The sequence below is a fragment of the Branchiostoma lanceolatum genome, chromosome 6, assembly GCF_035083965.1.
Source record: "Branchiostoma lanceolatum isolate klBraLanc5 chromosome 6, klBraLanc5.hap2, whole genome shotgun sequence".
In the NCBI taxonomy this organism is placed as follows: domain Eukaryota; kingdom Metazoa; phylum Chordata; class Leptocardii; order Amphioxiformes; family Branchiostomatidae; genus Branchiostoma; species Branchiostoma lanceolatum.
The window spans coordinates 24043001-24062421 of NC_089727.1; the positions used below are offsets into that span (position 1 = coordinate 24043001).

Consider the following 19421-nt stretch of genomic DNA (forward strand, 5'->3'; position numbering starts at 1 on the left):
TCGCTCGTCTCAGTAAAAAAAAAACCACACACACCTGTACCACCGTATACCATTAATACAGATATCAGCATTTATTCATTTCCACTTGTTTGGTCATAACAGATGTATTCATTACGAATGTGAATGTGTGAGCGATATAATTCTTTCTTTAGGATGTGGGTGGCCCTGAAAAGGGCCGGGGTTTCAAAGGGCTGGTTCTTCAGTATCAGTCTACGGACGGGCGCAAGGTTTGAGAGTTACGAAGGAAATCGGCGCCTTGTCTCTCGCCATAGTCGAACAAGAGTTCCGTTCCCTCCGAAATGTCACGGTTAGCTAGTAGGAGAACTGCCGGGTCTGGATCGCCTCCCGTCACTATAGCAAGTTTCAGATTTGCATTATTTCGGCTGTGGTTTATAAGCGCTGCCGGATTGCTGTCGGACACATTGCCATCGATGACAAAAACTGCCGCGCCTGTATAAACCCAAAGTAATTTGGCATGGTCTCCTTCTTCTAGAGAGTCAAGGCGTTGGACTGCTACTGAATTGGCGATTCTCTCTCCTCTGTACTCAGAAACTATACTACCTCGGCGTATGGTTTCCGTAGCGATTGCGCAGAGCCCTGCCGGCCTGAAGTCTTTCTTGACGAGGGCGGGACGGAACGCAACGGGTCTCTCCGTGGCCGGCATACTGATGTATCTTAACATTTCTTCCCGCGTGGTCAGCGATGGATGTCTGGTCGGCCTGGCAAACCGTATTCCAGAATAGCCTCTCTCACCTCCTCGAAGCTTTTTGGCGGTGACTAAGATTGCGTCTCCACGCTTGTTTTTTGACACCAGCGCAGATGCAACTTGTCTCTCGAACCGCTTCTTCGTCAGCATGGCTTCCGTCTGTGAGTCATGATCAGAGCGTAGTTCGCAATATGACTGATGGGATTGCCTCAGCTCGGAAGTCGTCACGAAATCCTCCAAATCGCCAGTAAAAATTAGGCAATCTCTGAGCCACTCATTCATAAGCGGGAGCGGGACTTTTCGTTTTCGCCTTCCGTTTAGAACATCTCTAATATGAGATGTGCCTCGTGCTGATCTAGACCCCATCATCTGCTTTCTGATATTGTTTGCTCGCGTTCGAGCACGACGCTTTGAGAGAAGTAACTCCGAAGTCTTACTTGGACACGATTGGTGTAAATAGTGGTTCTGACAGCGCATAAAATTTCATCCAATAGTGGCATGGTAATCAGCAGTTCGACCAATGAGACACCGTCTACATGTCCGTCCAAAATTTGCATATATTATAACTTCATTTTGTATTTCTAAATTGACGGAGGTAGGCGGGGCTATAGGATCGGTCTTACTGGCGCCGGTCGCGGTCACCGGTCGCGAATAGCCACATTATTTCTTAGAGTGTCTGGCACGCCATCCAGAAAGCTTTATTTATGTGGTGTCTAGCGTTCGACGTTTGCAGGCCGGAATATGAAGCATAGAGCTGTACCTTGCCCTCGTCTAAAAACGTGGTTTAGAAAACACGTAGTCATCACAGGACACTGGCACGATTTTTCACGGAGTTTCTCCCTGTTTCAGTCATACCGACACTTTTTGTCCAAGGCTGACGACAATACATGGCCTCTCGATCTCGGTTACAGGCGATTTAGTGGTCAGCTTGCCCGTTTGATGGCCGCTAAATACGTTCCTGTCAACGCAGTACATGATAACTTTCGAGGCTGGAGAGGTGTACAGATTGTTTGCCACTTTCCTTCTCAATCCTTAATTGAACCCCCGCTTGAACCCGTGAACCTTGCTGAAATTATCGACGTCGATCAAAATCTTCAAGAAGTACAGGTGGACGTTCCTCGGGGCGGCGTTGGAGAAACAACATCGCAAAGCCAGCAGAATCCCACTGGACAGGGTGATCAGATAGAACAAAGGGCGACAAACGACAGGACGGCCTATATTATCGACGTCGATCAAAATCTTCAAGAAGTACAGGTGGACGTTCCTCGGGGCGGCGTTGGAGAAACAACATCGCAAAGCCAGCAGAATCCCACTGGACAGGGTGATCAGATAGAACAAAGGGCGACAAACGACAGGACGGCCTATATTATCGACGTCGATCAAAATCTTCAAGAAGTACAGGTGGACGTTCCTCGGGGCGGCGTTGGAGAAACAACATCGCAAAGCCAGCAGAATCCCACTGGACAGGGTGATCAGATAGAACAAAGGGCGACAAACGACAGGACGGCCTATAGCTACGGCGAAGCCGTTCGACGGAGGAGAGACTTATCTCCGCGGGGATCCTTTCAGTATCCGCCACGCGTTGTCGAGTTTAACAGACAATCGCAAGATGGTGACCATGTAGGTGACGAAGGCCTAGCCACTAAAGCGCTGGCAGAAAACACCGTTGTCTCAGAAATTTTTGGAGAGAAAATAAGTACAGCTGAGGCAGATCGAAGAGAGGAAGACTGCTACCGTACCATGTGCCCTAAAATGATCAACTACAAAGATCGGAACGGTGCCCTTGTTGTTGTAGACACTCTAAGCGTCGCTAATAATTCTGTCAGCAAAATTCGCTTTGGGAGGAAAAACGCAAATTTGAAGCTCGTTGTGTGTTTTCAGAACGAAACTGAAGCTGTTCGCCTGTTTGCTGTTGCATCAAGACGGATAGATGAAGGAGAAGCACTCATTCTAGACACACGTATCCAGCACGACCAGTGTATGCAGGATCAGTGAAAAGATATCACCACCACGTGGACTTGGCCTCGGCTAATCATCATGAAGAAACCGGCCCTTTTCAGGGCCACCCACATCCGCAATAAAAGATCTATATCGTTCACGCTACGATGTTGTAATTGTTGCTGCGTTCTTGTTAGGCTTTCACCTTCTACAGAATAGCCTACATTATATGTGCGCGTATTTGGCTGTGGCCGGCCGGCGCGGGCTGTTTGCGGGAACGGAAAAAAAGTATACTGTAATTCTTGATTTGTTAGCTGTAACTTAATTTTAGCTAATTTAACTGTCACTAGTCAACCGCTGAAATTTCATCATCGCTAATATTTGATCACTAATATTTGAGACAGTAATGTTTGTTCAAACCGTTAAAATTAAGTGCCATGACCTACTCCTTTTTCCCCAAACCGCTATGTTTTCCTGCCGCTATATTAAAGTGATTTACAGAGTATGCCCAGAAATAGACACAAATTAGGCCGTTAGTATTCGTTATGTTTTGTGTGTTTTGTATCATACTTTTCTTTCCAGCAAACTGCCCGGCGGCACTTTTGTACTCTCTCTTTGATTAGTTATAAAGATAACGCAGGGAGCTGGTAGACAGACTGATAATTTCTACCATTTCCGCCGTTGTTTCTTTATTCAATACCCACGTGCAACGCATGCACACGCCATACAGTTCTGCATCACACACCAACAACGGCAGAAAGAAAACCCAAATAGCAAAGAAATCGTGAGGAAGGGAGATCATGTTTAAAGAAAACAAAAAAGCAAAGAAAGTGTGAAAAGGTAGGATTTAAACCGTAAAGTTAGGAAACAAAGTAATGCTTTCTACCACGTCCGTGCATGTTGATCCACTATGAATTTGCATAGAGATCTGATATAAATCAATCATTGCACGAGCGCATTCACTCTTGTCTGAAACCCGAGCGCCATCGCCATGTCCGACAAACCCAGGGTCACAGGAGACAAGAAGCGTCGAAAGAGAAGAAAGAGAAGGAACACAACCTTCGATGTCTACGTAAACAAGGTCCTTAAACTGATGCACCCCGGGACCAGACTTTCAAGAATGACCATGGCCATCGTGAACTCCTTTCTGAACGACATCTTACAGCGGATCTCTGTCGAGGCTTCTCTCCTGGCTCACTACAACAAGCGCTCCACAATCGGCCCCCGGGAACTCCAGACAGCCGTGAGGCTGATTTTACCCGGCCAACTGGCCAAGTTCTCCGCCATCGAAGGCACCAAGGCCGTCAGAAGGTACGCCAGCTCCAAGTGAGTCTATCAGCGCCGCTCGAGACAACCCCGGCCTTTTTCAAGGCCACCCACATCTTCAATAAAGAGCTGTAGCATCACGCCTTCAAATCAGGACGTACACTGTTATTAATATGTCCAAACACCACATGCCACCGGCCTTACAATATGTATCTACACTAGTAAGCCTGGCCAATTGGCCCATCTCATCGCACAGACAGACAAGAACACTGCATTTGGAGTTTTAAAGCGTTCTTACCAACGCTCTTATCAACAAAACAGAATAACAAGGTCTCAAACAGAATAACAAGGTCTGCGAGTTTCGGAATAGTTTTAGTATGAGAACATAACTATCGGTCATCGTCCTTTGTCATACAATGTTTGAATGTGCAAAGTGAAGAAAAGTGACACGAACACAGTCCGTTTTGGGGTAGTTTGGTGGCCCTGAAAAGGGCCGGGGTTTTTGGTAGAGATAACACGGGTTTAAATCCTAGTCTTGTCCTGACAGGTTGCATGAAGCATAAAGTTTGCGTCCCTGAAAATGTCCAAGAATTTTAGTTAGGCGATAGAAGCTCATCTAAAAATTCCCAAACACTTCGAGACTTTACTCCTGCCCGTGGCCTTGCCGACTTCTCAACATTCTTGTCTTCTCCATTTCTTTGGCAGGGACAAGCGTGAGATGAAATATCCCCTGCCGTGTCTCCAGGCAAAAGTAGCTCTTTATAGGCCCAAGCATTTCGCCTCGCCGTCCCTCGCAGGTAATTCTGTGACGACCTGTCTCCGACCTCCATCTTTTTGTCGGACAGCAAACAATCTCGAAACCTGCTTTTGTCGTGAGACGAAAGGGGATAATCTTGGCGGGAATGTCTGGCGTGGCGTCAAGCCTCAACCTGTTCACAGTAGAAGAAATGGATTAATCTTTCCAGGAATGTCTGTGACGAAGCCGAAACCTGTTCACAGGAATTTGCCTTATCTGTGTTTCAGATCACTGTTTCCCTTGTGAGGTGAGAAATATCAGCAAAGAGTAACTAACGCTTGCTTTGAATATTTATTCAAGTTCCTTTTTTTCGTACACTAGTTGTAGAAGAACTATTGTAGAAGAAATATTCACTAAAAAGGGGATTTTACTTGTTTAATCTCAGGGCGTTATTATCGCAACATGGTAGGATATAGTTTACCATATCGACAGCCACGGTAAAGAAACAAGTGACCCTGATACATCGTTGTTTATTTAGTCACATCTCTATGACAGGTGGAGAAAGTGAAAGAGACAGTCCTTTCTTTATAGTAGTGGGTGGCCCTGAAAAGGGCCTGTTTTCTGTCTTTAACCAATGCCTAGGCACAGTTTTTGTTTCCACGGCGGGACGGCTTGAGTATGATGTTTCTTGGGAAGAGGTCGAGTTTGAGTTTGATTATTTTCGGGGTCACGCGCATGGGAGGCTTGTCAGCTGTCTTGACGTCTTGTAAAGCTTTCGCCATAGGAAGGGGTAAAGGCGTTTTGAAAACGGCAACGTACTCTTTGAAAAGGCGAAAGAAACGCAGCTTTTGGGCGGTGTCCATTCTTTCTTGCGAGGCCAAGAGTGCTGAGATCGGATAAGGCAGATGTGTGTAGGAGGCGGCGACATACATGGACGACATATGCAGCCAGCGCAGCTTGCCCTTGTAGCGGCGGTCCTCTAATGTCTTGCCGCCGAGTCGCCGCTTCTTTCGCGAGGGAGAGCTTCCCGCAGTTGACATACTGCTAAGTGCTCGTTGCGAGTCAGAGAAGTGTTTCTCCTTTCCGTTTCAAGTAGATGCACGAACTTTTGCGGCCTCCAATCTGATTGGCTGTGGAATTCTGTATTCTCTGATTGGCTGTACGCGCTGATTGGTTGAATCCGTTACCACGTAAGTTCGGAAAACACGCGCTCCTCCCCCATGAATTCCAGTATCGTCTTCTGGCCGTCCAAGATGAACATAGAATTTATCCAGCCGGCTGAGCAGGGAGATTGGATGGGGTCGATTTTGATAAGAGCGGACACACCAGGCTTACCTCAGCTACTGTATGAACTAGAAATGGATCTCGTTCAAATGGACGCCGATTTCACCATCCCCCTATTTGACGTCACCATTTGGCAGAAATCGTACGCTGTGATCATCTTTTACACGATCCTCGACTTTCACCAGACCATCACAACTCTGAAAACCTCTCACCCTAATGTTGCCTTCATGGTACTCGGGCCTGGCTCATCATTTTGAAGACTTGGACGGCGCTCGGATCGGATCTAACAAACCGGCCCTTCTCAGGGCCACCCACATCCGCCAAAAGGATATATCGTTCACGCTGCTATTGTTAGGGTTTTACTTTGTGTGTAGCATTACATAGACTTCGCTCAGCAATATTTTATATTTTCGCCAAATGAAAATCCACAGAAACGTTAAAATGTAGGCGCCAGGCGAAGCGATGTAAAGATAGGCTAGAAGGAGGAACACACGACCCCTTCTCAACGGGCTTTTTTGGAGACGCAATTGTTTAGCTTTTACCGTTCCCCTCGTCGTACCGCTTGTTTGCTGCTCCCTGCTCATGCTAGGGTCACATTTCCAAACCGGGGCCCGGCCGGGCAGTCTTTGGGAACGAAAAGTATGATATAAAAGACAACAAAAACACAAAACGTACCCAAAATTATTCAAGAGCGTAGCTTGTGCAAATGTATGGACACACACTTTGATTTTTCGTTTCCACAAATAGCCCGGTCGGGCCCCGGTTACCAAATGTGACCCTAGCATTACTAACCTCTGTATGCTAAGGTCACTATTCCCAACCCGCGGCCCGGCCCGGCATTTTGCGGGAACGAAAAGTATGATGTAAAAGTAAAACAAAACGCAAACGAAAAGTTTCAATAATAAATCATTTGTGTATACTATTGATATGAATTGTGTTAATTTTCATTCACGCAAAACAGTCCGGCCGATGCATTAGCAGAGACCGTCACATATAAAGGAGACGTAGGAAGCTTGTACACAAACTGATATTTTCTACAATTTCCGCCTTTGCTCGTTTATTCAATACGTGTAAGTTCTGTACGGTGAAATGTGTACATGCATACATTCTCAAGTCTCTATCTCCGACATTACGGCGCGCCGCTGACCCCGCCCTCTCCCATACGCTCAATTTTGGCCACGCCCCAAGGAACTCAAATCTGTCGTTATGGCATGGTTGTTTCAGTGGCACTTTCGATCCTAGATGTTTTACCTCGAGGATATTATCTCTGCGAGCGGGCAGGGCTGGCTGATTTCGTTATTGATATCAGCCAACAACCTAGGCCTACATAGCGATGTCATCAACTCACTCGAAGTAGATTTCTTTGAATTGAATGCCGACTTCTCCATCAGTCTATTCGGCATCACCTTGTGGGAGAGATCGTACACACTGATCATCTTTAACTCATCCACAGACTTCCTCCTGGCGATGATATCTCTGAGGGCTGAACACCCTAACGTTACATTCACGGTACTTGTACTTGCACTGGATCATCATTTCGACGTCCACATGTTCATGTAGCACACCCAGAATCGAATACACCGGCCCTTTTCAGGGCCACCAAAATCTGCACAAAGATCTCTATCGTTCACGCTATGATTCCTGCGTTATTGTAAGGCTTTCACTTTCTACAGATTAGCCATTAGCCAGATCATTATATTCACTATTAGCCTAAAGCGTACAGGTATTTGGCCGGCTGTGGCCGCATTTCCGAACCGGGTCCCGACCAGGCTGTCTGCAGGAACGGAAAATGAGGCCGTTAGTACTCGTTATGTTTTCTGCGTTTCTTTTCATACTTTACTTGCCCGCAAACTGCCCAGCGTTACTCTTGTAGTCTCCCGTACATTAATTATAAAGGAAACGCTGGAAGCTTGTACCATCTCTTTTTTCTTTATTCAATACGTGTAAGTTCTATGGTGAAATGTGTACATGCATACCTATCCGTCCGGACTGTGGGAAGGCCTAGCTTTGTTTTTCCCGTCTGACATCAAGATGTGAAAGGTTTTGTTTTAGCCGCTAACGATGTGAGAATTGCGAATTAATGCATTCCAATGCAAATTATCCGTTATATTGTTCTACTGCAGATATCGCCTCCTCGTGGGAATCTAGCAAATGCATCGTTAATGTGGCGCCGGCAAGTCTGAGGGCTATTCTAACGTCAGCCTTAAAAACCAGTCGCATACCGAAATATGCACAGTGTGCGTCCAGACACCGGCTCCAAACCACCTGTCTGATGGACGACTCGTCCAACGAAGGCCCCTTCGAGAAAAGGTATGAAAGCATTTTGTCAATCTGCATTTTCACGTTTTGTACTAACATCCGACGGAGCGTTAAGATACTACGGCATAATGTGAAAACACTCAATCTTCACTGATGTACTTTACGTTTTGGTATTTCAAAAAATCGTCGAAAGAACCCGCCGAATTTCTGCCAAATTCACGTTTTTGTTTTTGTAATATCATCCGACGGAGCGTTAAGATATTACGGCACGAAACGAAAACACTCAATTTTCACTGACGTACTTTAGCTCTTGGTATTTCAAAAAATCGTCGTAAGAAGCTTAAGCCGCCGAAATTCTGCCAAATCCCTAACCCCTACATTTTGCCGCTTTTTTGCCCAGCCGGCACGCCATGTGCTTAACCGAACAGGTTTTCTATGCAGTTCGAATCGCTCCGCTCCGGAATCGTTCAATCTTCTAGTATAACTTCTGAAAATCTTGTTGGTTTGAAATCTGGAAGTGTTTGTAATTCCATTTCTACTGAGGTCACCTTCTCAACTGTTTTACGCCAAAATGTTTCAAGGCGTTGGTGTAGTTGATTTTGGTGCAGTCGACCTTTGACAAAAAGTTGCGGTACGGAAATGCCTCTCCAGTATTGTCAAAAGAGGGCCTACAGCAACTAGATGCGTGTAGTCGGACAAAATTCGCAAAGGCTATCTTATTTTTAAGGTTACTGGTACATAAAGATAGCGGTGCGGGTCTGGCGTGCGCTCTGTGGAACGGGTATGGACGCCGGTGCTGACGCGTTCATTTTTAGAATAAAAACGACGCCTCTGATAAAGTGGCCCCGCGCGATTTTGTAGGAAGGCCATTTCACACTCGAAATTGATAATGAATTATATACCACCTAAAAGTACAGACCTCAGCCGCCAAGCCACGTCAAGAGTTCGAGGCAGTCTTATTTTCCTTCCGCGAGAGAAAGTAGTCCGTTCCATGACTCCGGGCGTCAACACCCCTTACAAGAAAGCTTGTCTCTGGAGCATATAACCGTATATCTTCCTGTTTTTACGTTATGTTTATCATTTCAGCCTCACTTGTTGCTTCTTTAGATTTATCGCTTTCCTGTCAATAATACGACCCGAAATCAGGTGATTTTCGTGTAATTTCCCATCTTGTTTTAAACCTGTTGTAGATTTCAAACCAACAGGAAATCTAGTATGTACCAAAGAGCAAACTCTGTAGTTTCTGTCGGCATATGACTTGTCATAGATTTCGAGGGCGAAACGCAGATGCCCGCAATCCGCGCAAAAGCCATGTCATAATTTTGAGTCCAGAATAGAACGCGTCTAGTTTGACGTTTTAGTGATTATCTACTCTGGACATTTACTTGCAACGTAGAACTGAATCTATAATTTTCAAGCTTCCCATTTTCCTCCTACAGATTTTTAGACCTATTTTCAACCTGTACCTGCACCTATTTGATAACATGACCTGAAATCAGTTGATTTTAGTGAGAACTTCGCCATGCGTTTTCCCCGATATCACAACAAAAGGAAATTTAGCGCGTAGAATAGACCAAAGTCTCTTCTCTCTGGTGGTATATAACTTATTCTGAATTTTGAGGCCGCTGTGGGCTTCCTTCTAAACCGCGCGAGGTCACCTCATCAGAGGCATCGTTTTAGTTCCAAAAAAGAATGCACAACACCGGCGTCAACTCCCGTTCCACCATGCGCACACCGGACCCGCACCGCCAGACTAAGATAGCATTTACTAATTCAGTCCGTCTCCAGGTAGTTTGTTTCTGTAGGTATCCTTTGACAATACTGGGAAGGTATATAAGAGCCGTAACTTGTGTTTAAAATTGGACTGCACTGGAATCAAGTGCACCGACGCCTCGCAACCTTTGGGCGAAAAACAGCCGGGAAGCTGACCCCGGGAGACATGGACAAACAGACCAGATTTCAAACCAACAAGACTTTTACAACAGTTATAGTCGAGGACTCTACGATTCTGACTCAGTATTAATCTAATATTGAATCGAGGGCGAAATGCAAATGCCCCCAATCTGAAAATCGTCAAGAATTTAACTCTTTACGGCACCGCCATCCTCCGAATCTTACTGTGTTCAAAATATGATCAAGTAACTAGCTAAAATCGTTGTAAGAAACACAAAAATGCCTCGTATCGAGAGCACAGGGCATTCCCTTCTAGTTCATATAACGCAATTTAAGTAAAAAGGCCGCCAATCGGGTTTAACGCAGCTGTGAAAGTCGGATGAAATTTCATCTAACTATTGTGCGACAAGCGTTTTCTTAGCAACGCCGTCGCGGTACGATTCCGTAATGAACTTAAAATCGAAAAGATATACGGTGATATACTCCCGTAACAAGCTTTCTTGTAAGGAGTCTTGACGCCCGGAGTGATGGAACGGACTACTGTCTCTCGCCGAAGGAAAAGAAAACAGCATAGAACTCTCGGCATGGCGTGCCGGATGTGTGAGTTTTCATCCAAAGGAAGTCTAAACTATCGTCGGGCGAAGCGATATAAAGAAAGGCTAGAAAAGTACAAGGCACACGGTGTAAACATATACGATGCGTGGCGCGCGTTCAACAGCCCGTCAGGAACTTATCAGAAATTCACAGTTTTACTGGATACAGTCACGCAAAAATAGAAGTACAATGTATTGCGGTGTGCGGGGCCGTTTTAACATGACTTCACGGCTGTATTATCAAAGAAACAATTTTCATTTTGATTACAAGGAAAAGGACCTCTAGAATTGAAAAAAAAATGATAGAGAATAACAACTTTTCATCAACACTTCAGTACTTCCTAAAATAACATCGATCGCCGTTATTTGTAGCCTGGAAACCATACCATGGCATCGGCGGCTCTCCGATATCTCTACGGCCCTGGGAGTGACCCCCGCCCGCCCAGAGAGCTTAGCCCGCTCGGGGTGTTGGTTTACGGCCTTGGATTGAATTAGCTTAGCAACAAGAGAGCCTTGGAAGTAAATTGTTCTGCAGCCTTGTGCAACGCTCTCGTCGTCTTAGATGGCGGCCATGTTAGATATGGTAATGAGCAGCGGGACCGAACAGCTGACACGCGCGCTAACATTGCGCACCAATCAGAGCTCAGCGGAATAATTAGATCAGTCTACTCTGTTCCCATTGGGTGCATGGGATCGGGGCCGTAATCACTCGGTCCCAGTCTCTACGGTGGCGGCAAAACTACGGTGGCTGCGAAACTCTATAAGAAGACGATCCGACAGAAACGGGTCAATTTTGATATCAGACTGGGCCCGGTAAAACACGCCTAAGCCGATCCGTAGAGACTGGTGACCAGGCTATGTTATTTGCTGATTTCACAGTTCGTCTAAAACATGATTTTGTGCCTTTTGTCTCTTATGCAGGCATTACGACGATGCTGTCCGAGCGAACGACGGTCTCCTACAAAACCATTCACTTCATCAATGCTTGGAAGGAGATTTGGAGGCGATTTCACCCGAACCAGCGTCCCTTCGGCTTCAGACAGACACCGACGGCATTACACTAGAGCTGAATTCCCTCCAGGCAATTCGCCCTCCATCAGACGTGTTTGTTGCAACAAGGTGGAAGCCAAAATGCTGCAGAAAACTGGTGGAAAAAATGACGCCGTCCTGGATCTACAGGTCTGTTCAACTTCAAAAGTATGGAAGGGATGTTCCCGGTGCATTTCTTTGTCAGTCATTATGTGGAACCAATATATTGCTGTGCGCATCTTTAAGATGGGATGCAGACTCCCAAGCCGCCTCAGATTTCTACGACGAACTCGGCTCCTCTACCCTGGGAAACTGGCTGTCGCAGCGTGCCGAGAGTTTGTTGAAACGGACATGGGATGAACTACGGAGACTGGCACCCACATCGAACACCCTTCTCCATAACTTAGCGAGACAGAAACTTAACACCGGTATCCCTCTCAGGGTGTACAAGGCTGACTGGTTGCAATTCGCCATGGCGTTTGACAGCGCCCTGGCGCAACTGACGGCTGGAGACGGAGAGATGTGCCCCTTCGCCGTAAGGATAGTTCTTGAGTGCTTCGGCCAGAAAATGCCACATAACACCGCGAATGATGCCGCTCAGCTTGATGAGGTCAATGCCACTCCTAATGTCAATCCGCTTAAGACCCTCGCCGACCTAAGAATTCGAAAAGAATTCGTGGGAACATCAGCCCTGCATATAGGTGTGTCAGTCGGCTTGCAGGATCGTGCCGTGTCCACGCTTTGGCACCGAAACTTACGCGTCAGCTTGTTCAACCAGAACTGGCAAAAGTACAACGTAATGGGTATGGATGACGTCATCAACATCACGACTAGAAAAGACAGAAAACCTGCAGCAGCTCTGTCCCGCGCGATGACAACCGATACATTTGATCTCACCTACGCCCAAGCATACAACCCGCTGTCTTCAAAAATGTCAAGCGGTTGGACGAAATCACTGACAAACGGGCTTCCAGTCACCTTAGCAGCGGCCTCAGGTCTTGCACTCCACAAGGCCACAAAGTCCACACACGACTTTGTACAAACGGCCCTAGATGGGACGGTACAAGCCAGTCTCGAAGAGATAACAATGGATTTAAACCCTGCTACGTATGCACGTTTTGAAGTGGTGCTGACATGTGATGGTGAGGATTTATCAAGTGAAGCTGCCACAGAACAGGTGAAATATCTGGTGGCGACGCTGAGGCGGGAACTTTCCGGCCCTATACCAGTCATCATACCGGTCCATTCAACTGTCCTCCATCGGTTCGCCCACAGAACCCTGACCGACCTGACAAAGCCAATTCACGCGGCCAACGTGGACACCACGCAAGGGCACTCCCGTCTGGAAGTAACTACCATAGCAATATCTGAAGTGCTTTTCCGTCTTCTGCTTGTCGGGCGGGTGGATGGGCGGGAAAGCGCTTATCTCCACGGTTTGGGGATCCGGCCAGACAGTCCTTGGAATGGGTTCACTACCGTCGCAGAACCTAGCGACACCACCGGATGGACGGTAAAGAAAGGGCTTGTCGACACATGGGCCCGAGAAGGCGTGCTGTGCGCGCCTCCATGGCGTCTCCTTTCAGCCAATGACAACGGCATGTTTTGCCGCATGCACCGAACATTGTCTGTCATTCTCACTACTTGTGAGGACCACCCAGAGAGAGGCAGTGACTTGGCAGCAGCATTTGCTGAAATCTACTGGACGCATGTTAGAACTGAACTCACCCAAATAATGTTGTCCAGGAATATGCGAGCCCTACTACCCATAGACGGAATAGATGCCCTGTTCGATGGTACGCTTGAGGGGAGAGGGGTAAGGGTTACTGGGAAAATAGACGTTGCAAAGGTGACTGACATGCTCTGTGATGTTGCCCCGGCCAACCTACCGACGTTTTGTAGCTTCGAGGCAGTGGTGGATGCAATCTCCAGACAGGGAATCTCGGCAGAGAGTCTGAGACACCAGATGTTAGAACTTCTCCGACAAGACAGGGAACTGACAACATTTCCGTATGTCGACGTAAAGAAAGGCGGACTGAAGGCCGTCAGGGCGGGATTTCTGCTCAGGGTACAGGGAGGAGAACACGTCTACCGCGATATCTGCATCCGGGCAAATGCAATAGTGTCTGGGGACTTTGGAGCTCGGCTGAAACGAGAATCTCTTGACCCATCCAAGTCGTGGGTCACCCAAGTTCTGCAGAGAATTGAAACGGTTTCCAACGAAAACACGACGCTGACGACCAACTGCATTGCCTTTGTATATGCCGTGCTTCTCCACAAGAGGGGATTCAAGCTCAATGTTGCTGCTATCAAGAAATTCAGGTGCAACAGACACATTCCGGTTATGAAGTTACAAGAGGCCAACGTCCTGGGAAGGGGTATGTCAGGGCGTCTTAACGAGGCACACCAGGACATTGTCAGGTTGACAAACATTCCGGACAGGCGTCGCATGGTCAACGGCAGTCTGTCTACTTCGCCTAGTGATGATGAATCCGATAGGAGATGCAGAGCAAAACCTCCTAAACGGAGATTCCCGCTATCGGACGAAAGTGAGGACACAGCTAGAGCTGGACTGTAGGAACATGTATATGCTGCAAATAGATTATCTTTGTTCGATATATGTAACGATTGTTGAATACACATTGAAGTGTTTGCCGTGAATGTTCCCGACGGCTTAGCCGCAGAAGCGCTGGCAGAAAACACCGTTGTCTCAGATATATTTGGAGAGAAAATAAGTACAGCTGAGTCAGATCGATGATTGGAAGACTGCTACCGTACCATGTGCCCTAAAATGATCAACTGCAAAGATCGAAACGGTGCCCTTGTTGTTGTAGACACAAACCAAGCGTCCCTAACAATTCTGTCAGCAAAATTCGCTCTGGGAGGAAAAAACGCAAATTTGAAGTACGTTGTATGTTTTCAGAACGAAACTGAAGCTGTTCGCCTGTTTGCTGTTGCATCAAGACGGATGCAACAGTTCCAAAATGTCATCTAGTCACAGAGGAAAATTATTGTTTCTCTAATAAAGTTGTTTGTCTTAATTTTGATGCCTTTGGCTATTTGTGTGCCCTGTTTTCGTTTAGGTAGATAGATAGATAGATAGATAGGTAGGTAACGTTAGATAGATGGACAGATAGATAGATGGATAGATAGATGGATAGATGGATAGATAGGTAGATAGATAGATAGATAGATAGATAGATAGATAGATAGATGGCAAAAAATTTAGAAAAAATAGTTCTGAAGTACTAGTAATATGCCAAGAGTGTGAACAAAGCCATGTACGCACATGTCCTAGGCAGTCACAATGCCACATTTGGTATAAACACTAGGGCAGCTGACCCAGGAATGCAAGATAACTTGATTAACTCAATTGGCAAATCAGGCGGTCGCATTTTGGAATGCCGTGCTCCCATTGGCTGTCACGAAAAAACTCAATATAATCACATCATAGGTCTACATCGAAAAAAAATGAAGAAAAAAAAGCCTAGATGTATTTGCCCACACTACCTTTGTGCCAAATTTCAGGTCTTTTGTTACAAAAATGACAAAGATGAATCGATTTGAAGATTTAACAGACAGGAGGAGAAGAAACATGAGTAAAAATAATATGTTGAGCCATACTAGGTATGGCTAAACATAATTAACCGCTTTACGTCGGCTTTGCGACAGGATCATCAGGTGATTTAACCTTTGACCTCAACTCCCTTAGTTTATCGTCAGACGGTCTTTGTTGAAAAAAAAAGCCCTTTTCTACACTATCCTTGATTCTCGGACCCTGAAAACAATGTGCCAGTTCTATCGCCGTGCGCTCCGACAAAAAATGTGGATCAGACGGAAGCTAGGTGAGTTTTGCTTGCCAATTGTCACGTCTTGTTTAAGAATGGGGGAGGGGGCAAAGCGACTATATTTCTGCTAACCTACTAAGTTATCCAGATAATCAGGTGATTTAACCTCTGACCCACAACACTTGGTTTTAGACATCAGCGGCTACATTCATCCAGCGAAAAGTGTCTTTTTTCTACACTATCCTTGATTCTCGGACCCTGAAAACAATGTGCCAGTTCTATCGCCGTGCGCTCCGACAAAAAATGTGGATCAGACGGAAGCTAGGTGAGTTTTGCTTGCCAATTGTCACGTCTTGTTTAAGAATGGGGGAGGGCAAGGGAGAACCTATTATGACAAATCAGTCTGACTCAGGGTTAAGCAGCCTGTCAGTGCTAAAACGGGATCCGTCGATTCAGCAATACACATAATAAAGCCAGTAGCCAGTAGAGTTTTGGCGTAATTTTGGCTTAATTTTTTTTCTTTTAAAAGTTCAGCATGGTAACTGAGACAATCTTAAACCAGAGGAACAAGGTTAGAGCGGTGCTACAGTAAGGGTAGTTTAAGTGTAAGCGTTGGGTGTGATTAGGGTAGGGTAGGGGTAGAGCTAGGAGTCGGGTAGAATTAGTAACGGTTATATATGTAAGGCAAGGTGTTAGCTTAATGTTCAGCACCAAGGACATGTTTAGGTATGATTATGTAAGATCTGTATCTGTATAAGCGATTGATATCAGGCATAGGGGAAGGCCCCTGGCTCGTAAACAGTTCTCGTCTCGACATTGTCTCGTTTTGCCTAACAACGCCCCTACAGTTTTTTTAACGTCTCTGGGCCTTTACCTTTGACACTGCACATGCGTAGTAGTAACTGTGAACTAGCTTATAGCTTGTATGACCACCATTTGGTGCAACACACCAGCTTTGCAGGCATGCGGCACGGTGACAGCTGGTTTTATTACACTGAACAGCCTGTCACGCTAATAAAAATGGATTGGATTTAACAAATTATTTCAATAGAATTGATCCAATCGCAATCAATTTTTGCAGTGTTGACACTCCAACCGTGATTGATTTTCCCTGGATCGGATTATTTGAATCCAGCTCCAATCTAACCCTATCGAATATCGAGTGTGAACGCAAACCATGATTTCGGATTTTGGCTGGTTCTGACTCTTACCGCGTTCATTACCTGTACTGCAGCTAGATCGATATATAAAAGCCATTGTGCTTCACACCTTCTCGCAATGATTACATTCACTTCAACGGCTACCTAAAATTCTCCAGTGATAAAAATTTCATCAAAAATTGGGTAATTGACCTCCGGGGCCGATGCAGAGAAGCTTCGTAGGGCAGACCCGAGACTGGTGTGCGAGGGTAATATAAGAGAAGGACAAAAACCAGGCTGGTCAGGTCAAGTTAACCCGGTTGGCAAGCTATCACGGGAAGGGATCCTTTCACCTTAGGGGACAGCAGGGATCGAGGTAAAAGGTTTCACGGACATAACATTGAGGCCTGCCGTAAATACATGGCCACCGGCTGTAATGCTTAGTTTGTTTGTATCTTCAGGCCAGTACCTACCTTCTGATACAAAAACTTTATCGCTTGGGTGGATTTAACCCGGAAAGCACCCTTTCACAGAAGAATGGTTAGGGTTAGGGTTAGGGTTAGGAATAAGACCTAGGGTTAGGGTTAGGGTTAACTTTTAAAGTCTCCTAACTCGATAACAAAGCACGATATTTGAAATCTGTCTTCAGTTTCAGTTTGAAGAATGGTTAGGGTTAGGGTTAGGATTAAGATCTACGGTTAGGGTTAGGGTTAACTTTTAAAGTCTCATGACTCGATAACAAAGCACGATATTTGAAATCTGTCTTCAGTTTCAGTTTGAAGAATGGTTAGGGTTAGGGTTAGGATTAAGACCTAGAGTTAGGGTTAGGGTTAACTTTTAAAGTCTCATGACTCGATAACAAAGCACGATATTTGAAATCTGTCTTCAGTTTCAGTTTGAAGAATGGTTAGGGTTAGGGTTAGGATTAAGACCTACGGTTAGGGTTAGGGTTAACTTTTAAAGTCTCATGACTCGATAACAAAGCACGATATTTGAAATCTGTCTTCAGTTTCAGTTTGAAGAATGGTTAGGGTTAGGGTTAGGATTAAGACCTACGGTTAGGGTTAGGGTTAACTTTTAAAGTCTCATGACTCGATAACAAAGCACGATATTTGAAATCTGTCTTCAGTTTCAGTTTGAAGAATGGTTAGGGTTAGGGTTAGGATTAAGACCTAGAGTTAGGGTTAGGGTTAACTTTTAAAGTCTCATGACTCGATAACAAAGCACGATATTTGAAATCTGTCTCCAGTTTCAGTTTGAAGAATGGTTAGGGTTAGGGTTAGGAATAAGACCTACGGTTAGGGTTAACTTTTAAAGTCTCATAACTCGATAACAAAGCACGATACTTGAAATCTGTCTTCAGTTTCAAACTCCTGGTCAAAAGACCTTTTGAATGAGTCCAAGTTTGGCCCGTTTGAAGAATGGTTAGGGTTAAGGTTAGGGTTAGGATTAAGACCTAGGGCTAGGGTTAGGGTTAGAGTTATCTTTGAAAGTCTCCTAACTCGATAACAAAGCACGATACTTGAAATCTGTCTTCAGTTTCAGTTTGAAGAATGGTTAGGGTTAGGGTTAGGATAAACACCTACGGTTAGGGTTTGGGTTAACTTTTAAAGTCTCATGACTCGATAACAAAGCACGATACTTGAAATCTGTCTTCAGTTTCAGTTTGAAGAATGGTTAGGGTTAGGGTTAGGATTAAGACCTACGGTTAGGGTTAGGGTTAACTTTTAAAGTCTCATGACTCGATAACAAAGCACGATATTTGAAATCTGTCTTCAGTTTCAGTTTGAAGAATGGTTAGGGTTAGGGTTAGGATTAAGACCTACGGTTAGGGTTAGGGTTAACTTTTAAAGTCTCATGACTCGATAACAAAGCACGATATTTGAAATCTGTCTTCAGTTTCAGTTTGAAGAATGGTTAGGGTTAGGGTTAGGATTAAGACCTAGAGTTAGGGTTAGGGTTAACTTTTAAAGTCTCATGACTCGATAACAAAGCACGATATTTGAAATCTGTCTTCAGTTTCAGTTTGAAGAATGGTTAGGGTTAGGGTTAGGATTAAGACCTAGAGTTAGGGTTAGGGTTAACTTTTAAAGTCTCATGACTCGATAACAAAGCACGATATTTGAAATCTGTCTTCAGTTTCAGTTTGAAGAATGGTTAGGGTTAGGGTTAGGATTAAGACCTACGGTTAGGGTTAGGGTTAACTTTTAAAGTCTCATGACTCGATAACAAAGCACGATATTTGAAATCTGTCTTCAGTTTCAGTTTGAAGAATGGTTAGGGTTAGGGTTAGGATTAAGACCTAGAGTTAGGGTTAGGGTTAACTTTTAAAGTCTCATGACTCGATAACAAAGCACGATATTTGAAATCTGTCTTCAGTTTCAGTTTGAAGAATGGTTAGGGTTAGGGTTAGGATTAAGACCTAGAGTTAGGGTTAGGGTTAACTTTTAAAGTCTCATGACTCGATAACAAAGCACGATATTTGAAATCTGTCTTCAGTTTCAGTTTGAAGAATGGTTAGGGTTAGGGTTAGGATTAAGACCTACGGTTAGGGTTAGGGTTAACTTTTAAAGTCTCATGACTCGATAACAAAGCACGATATTTGAAATCTGTCTTCAGTTTCAGTTTGAAGAATGGTTAGGGTTAGGGTTAGGATTAAGACCTAGAGTTAGGGTTAGGGTTAACTTTTAAAGTCTCATGACTCGATAACAAAGCACGATATTTGAAATCTGTCTTCAGTTTCAGTTTGAAGAATGGTTAGGGTTAGGGTTAGGATTAAGACCTACGGTTAGG

The 19421-nt window shown here is 45.1% G+C and overlaps 3 protein-coding genes across 4 annotated transcripts in view; all 3 read left to right on the forward strand.

The window, feature by feature from the left end:
- The first annotated feature begins 3552 nt into the window (after window positions 1-3552).
- LOC136437106 (histone H2B-like) lies at window positions 3553-4634 on the forward strand. The gene has a single exon (XM_066431582.1). It carries the CDS (start codon window positions 3636-3638, stop codon window positions 3972-3974), a length of 339 nt encoding a protein of 112 aa, XP_066287679.1. The 5' UTR covers window positions 3553-3635; the 3' UTR covers window positions 3975-4634.
- Window positions 4635-7196: 2562 nt separating this feature from the next.
- On the forward strand, window positions 7197-14742 carry LOC136437101 (uncharacterized). The gene is made up of 2 exons (XM_066431577.1): window positions 7197-8240; window positions 11597-14742. The coding sequence occupies exons 1-2, from the start codon at window positions 8011-8013 to the stop codon at window positions 14277-14279; spliced, it is 2913 nt and encodes a 970-aa protein (XP_066287674.1). The 5' UTR covers window positions 7197-8010; the 3' UTR covers window positions 14280-14742.
- A 900-nt stretch (window positions 14743-15642) lies between these two features.
- Window positions 15643-19421, forward strand: part of LOC136437102 (uncharacterized) — a 52785-nt gene continuing 49006 nt past the window's right edge. For both annotated transcript variants that reach the window (XM_066431579.1, XM_066431578.1), the window contains exon 1: window positions 15643-15814. The gene's annotated coding sequence lies outside the window, so the exon portion shown is untranslated. The remainder of the gene's footprint in view (window positions 15815-19421) is intronic.

What these genes read in the sequence shown, in the direction of transcription:
- LOC136437101 (XM_066431577.1), top strand. Translation starts at nt 8,011, where the DNA reads ATGCATTCCAATGCAAATTATCCGTTATATTGTTCTACTGCAGATATC. An exon ending in GAAGGCCCCTTCGAGAAAAG is followed by an intron (nt 8,241 to 11,596) that starts GTATGAAAGCAT and finishes TCTCTTATGCAG; the next exon opens with GCATTACGACGATGCTGTCC.
- LOC136437106 (XM_066431582.1), top strand. Translation starts at nt 3,636, where the DNA reads ATGTCCGACAAACCCAGGGTCACAGGAGACAAGAAGCGTCGAAAGAGA.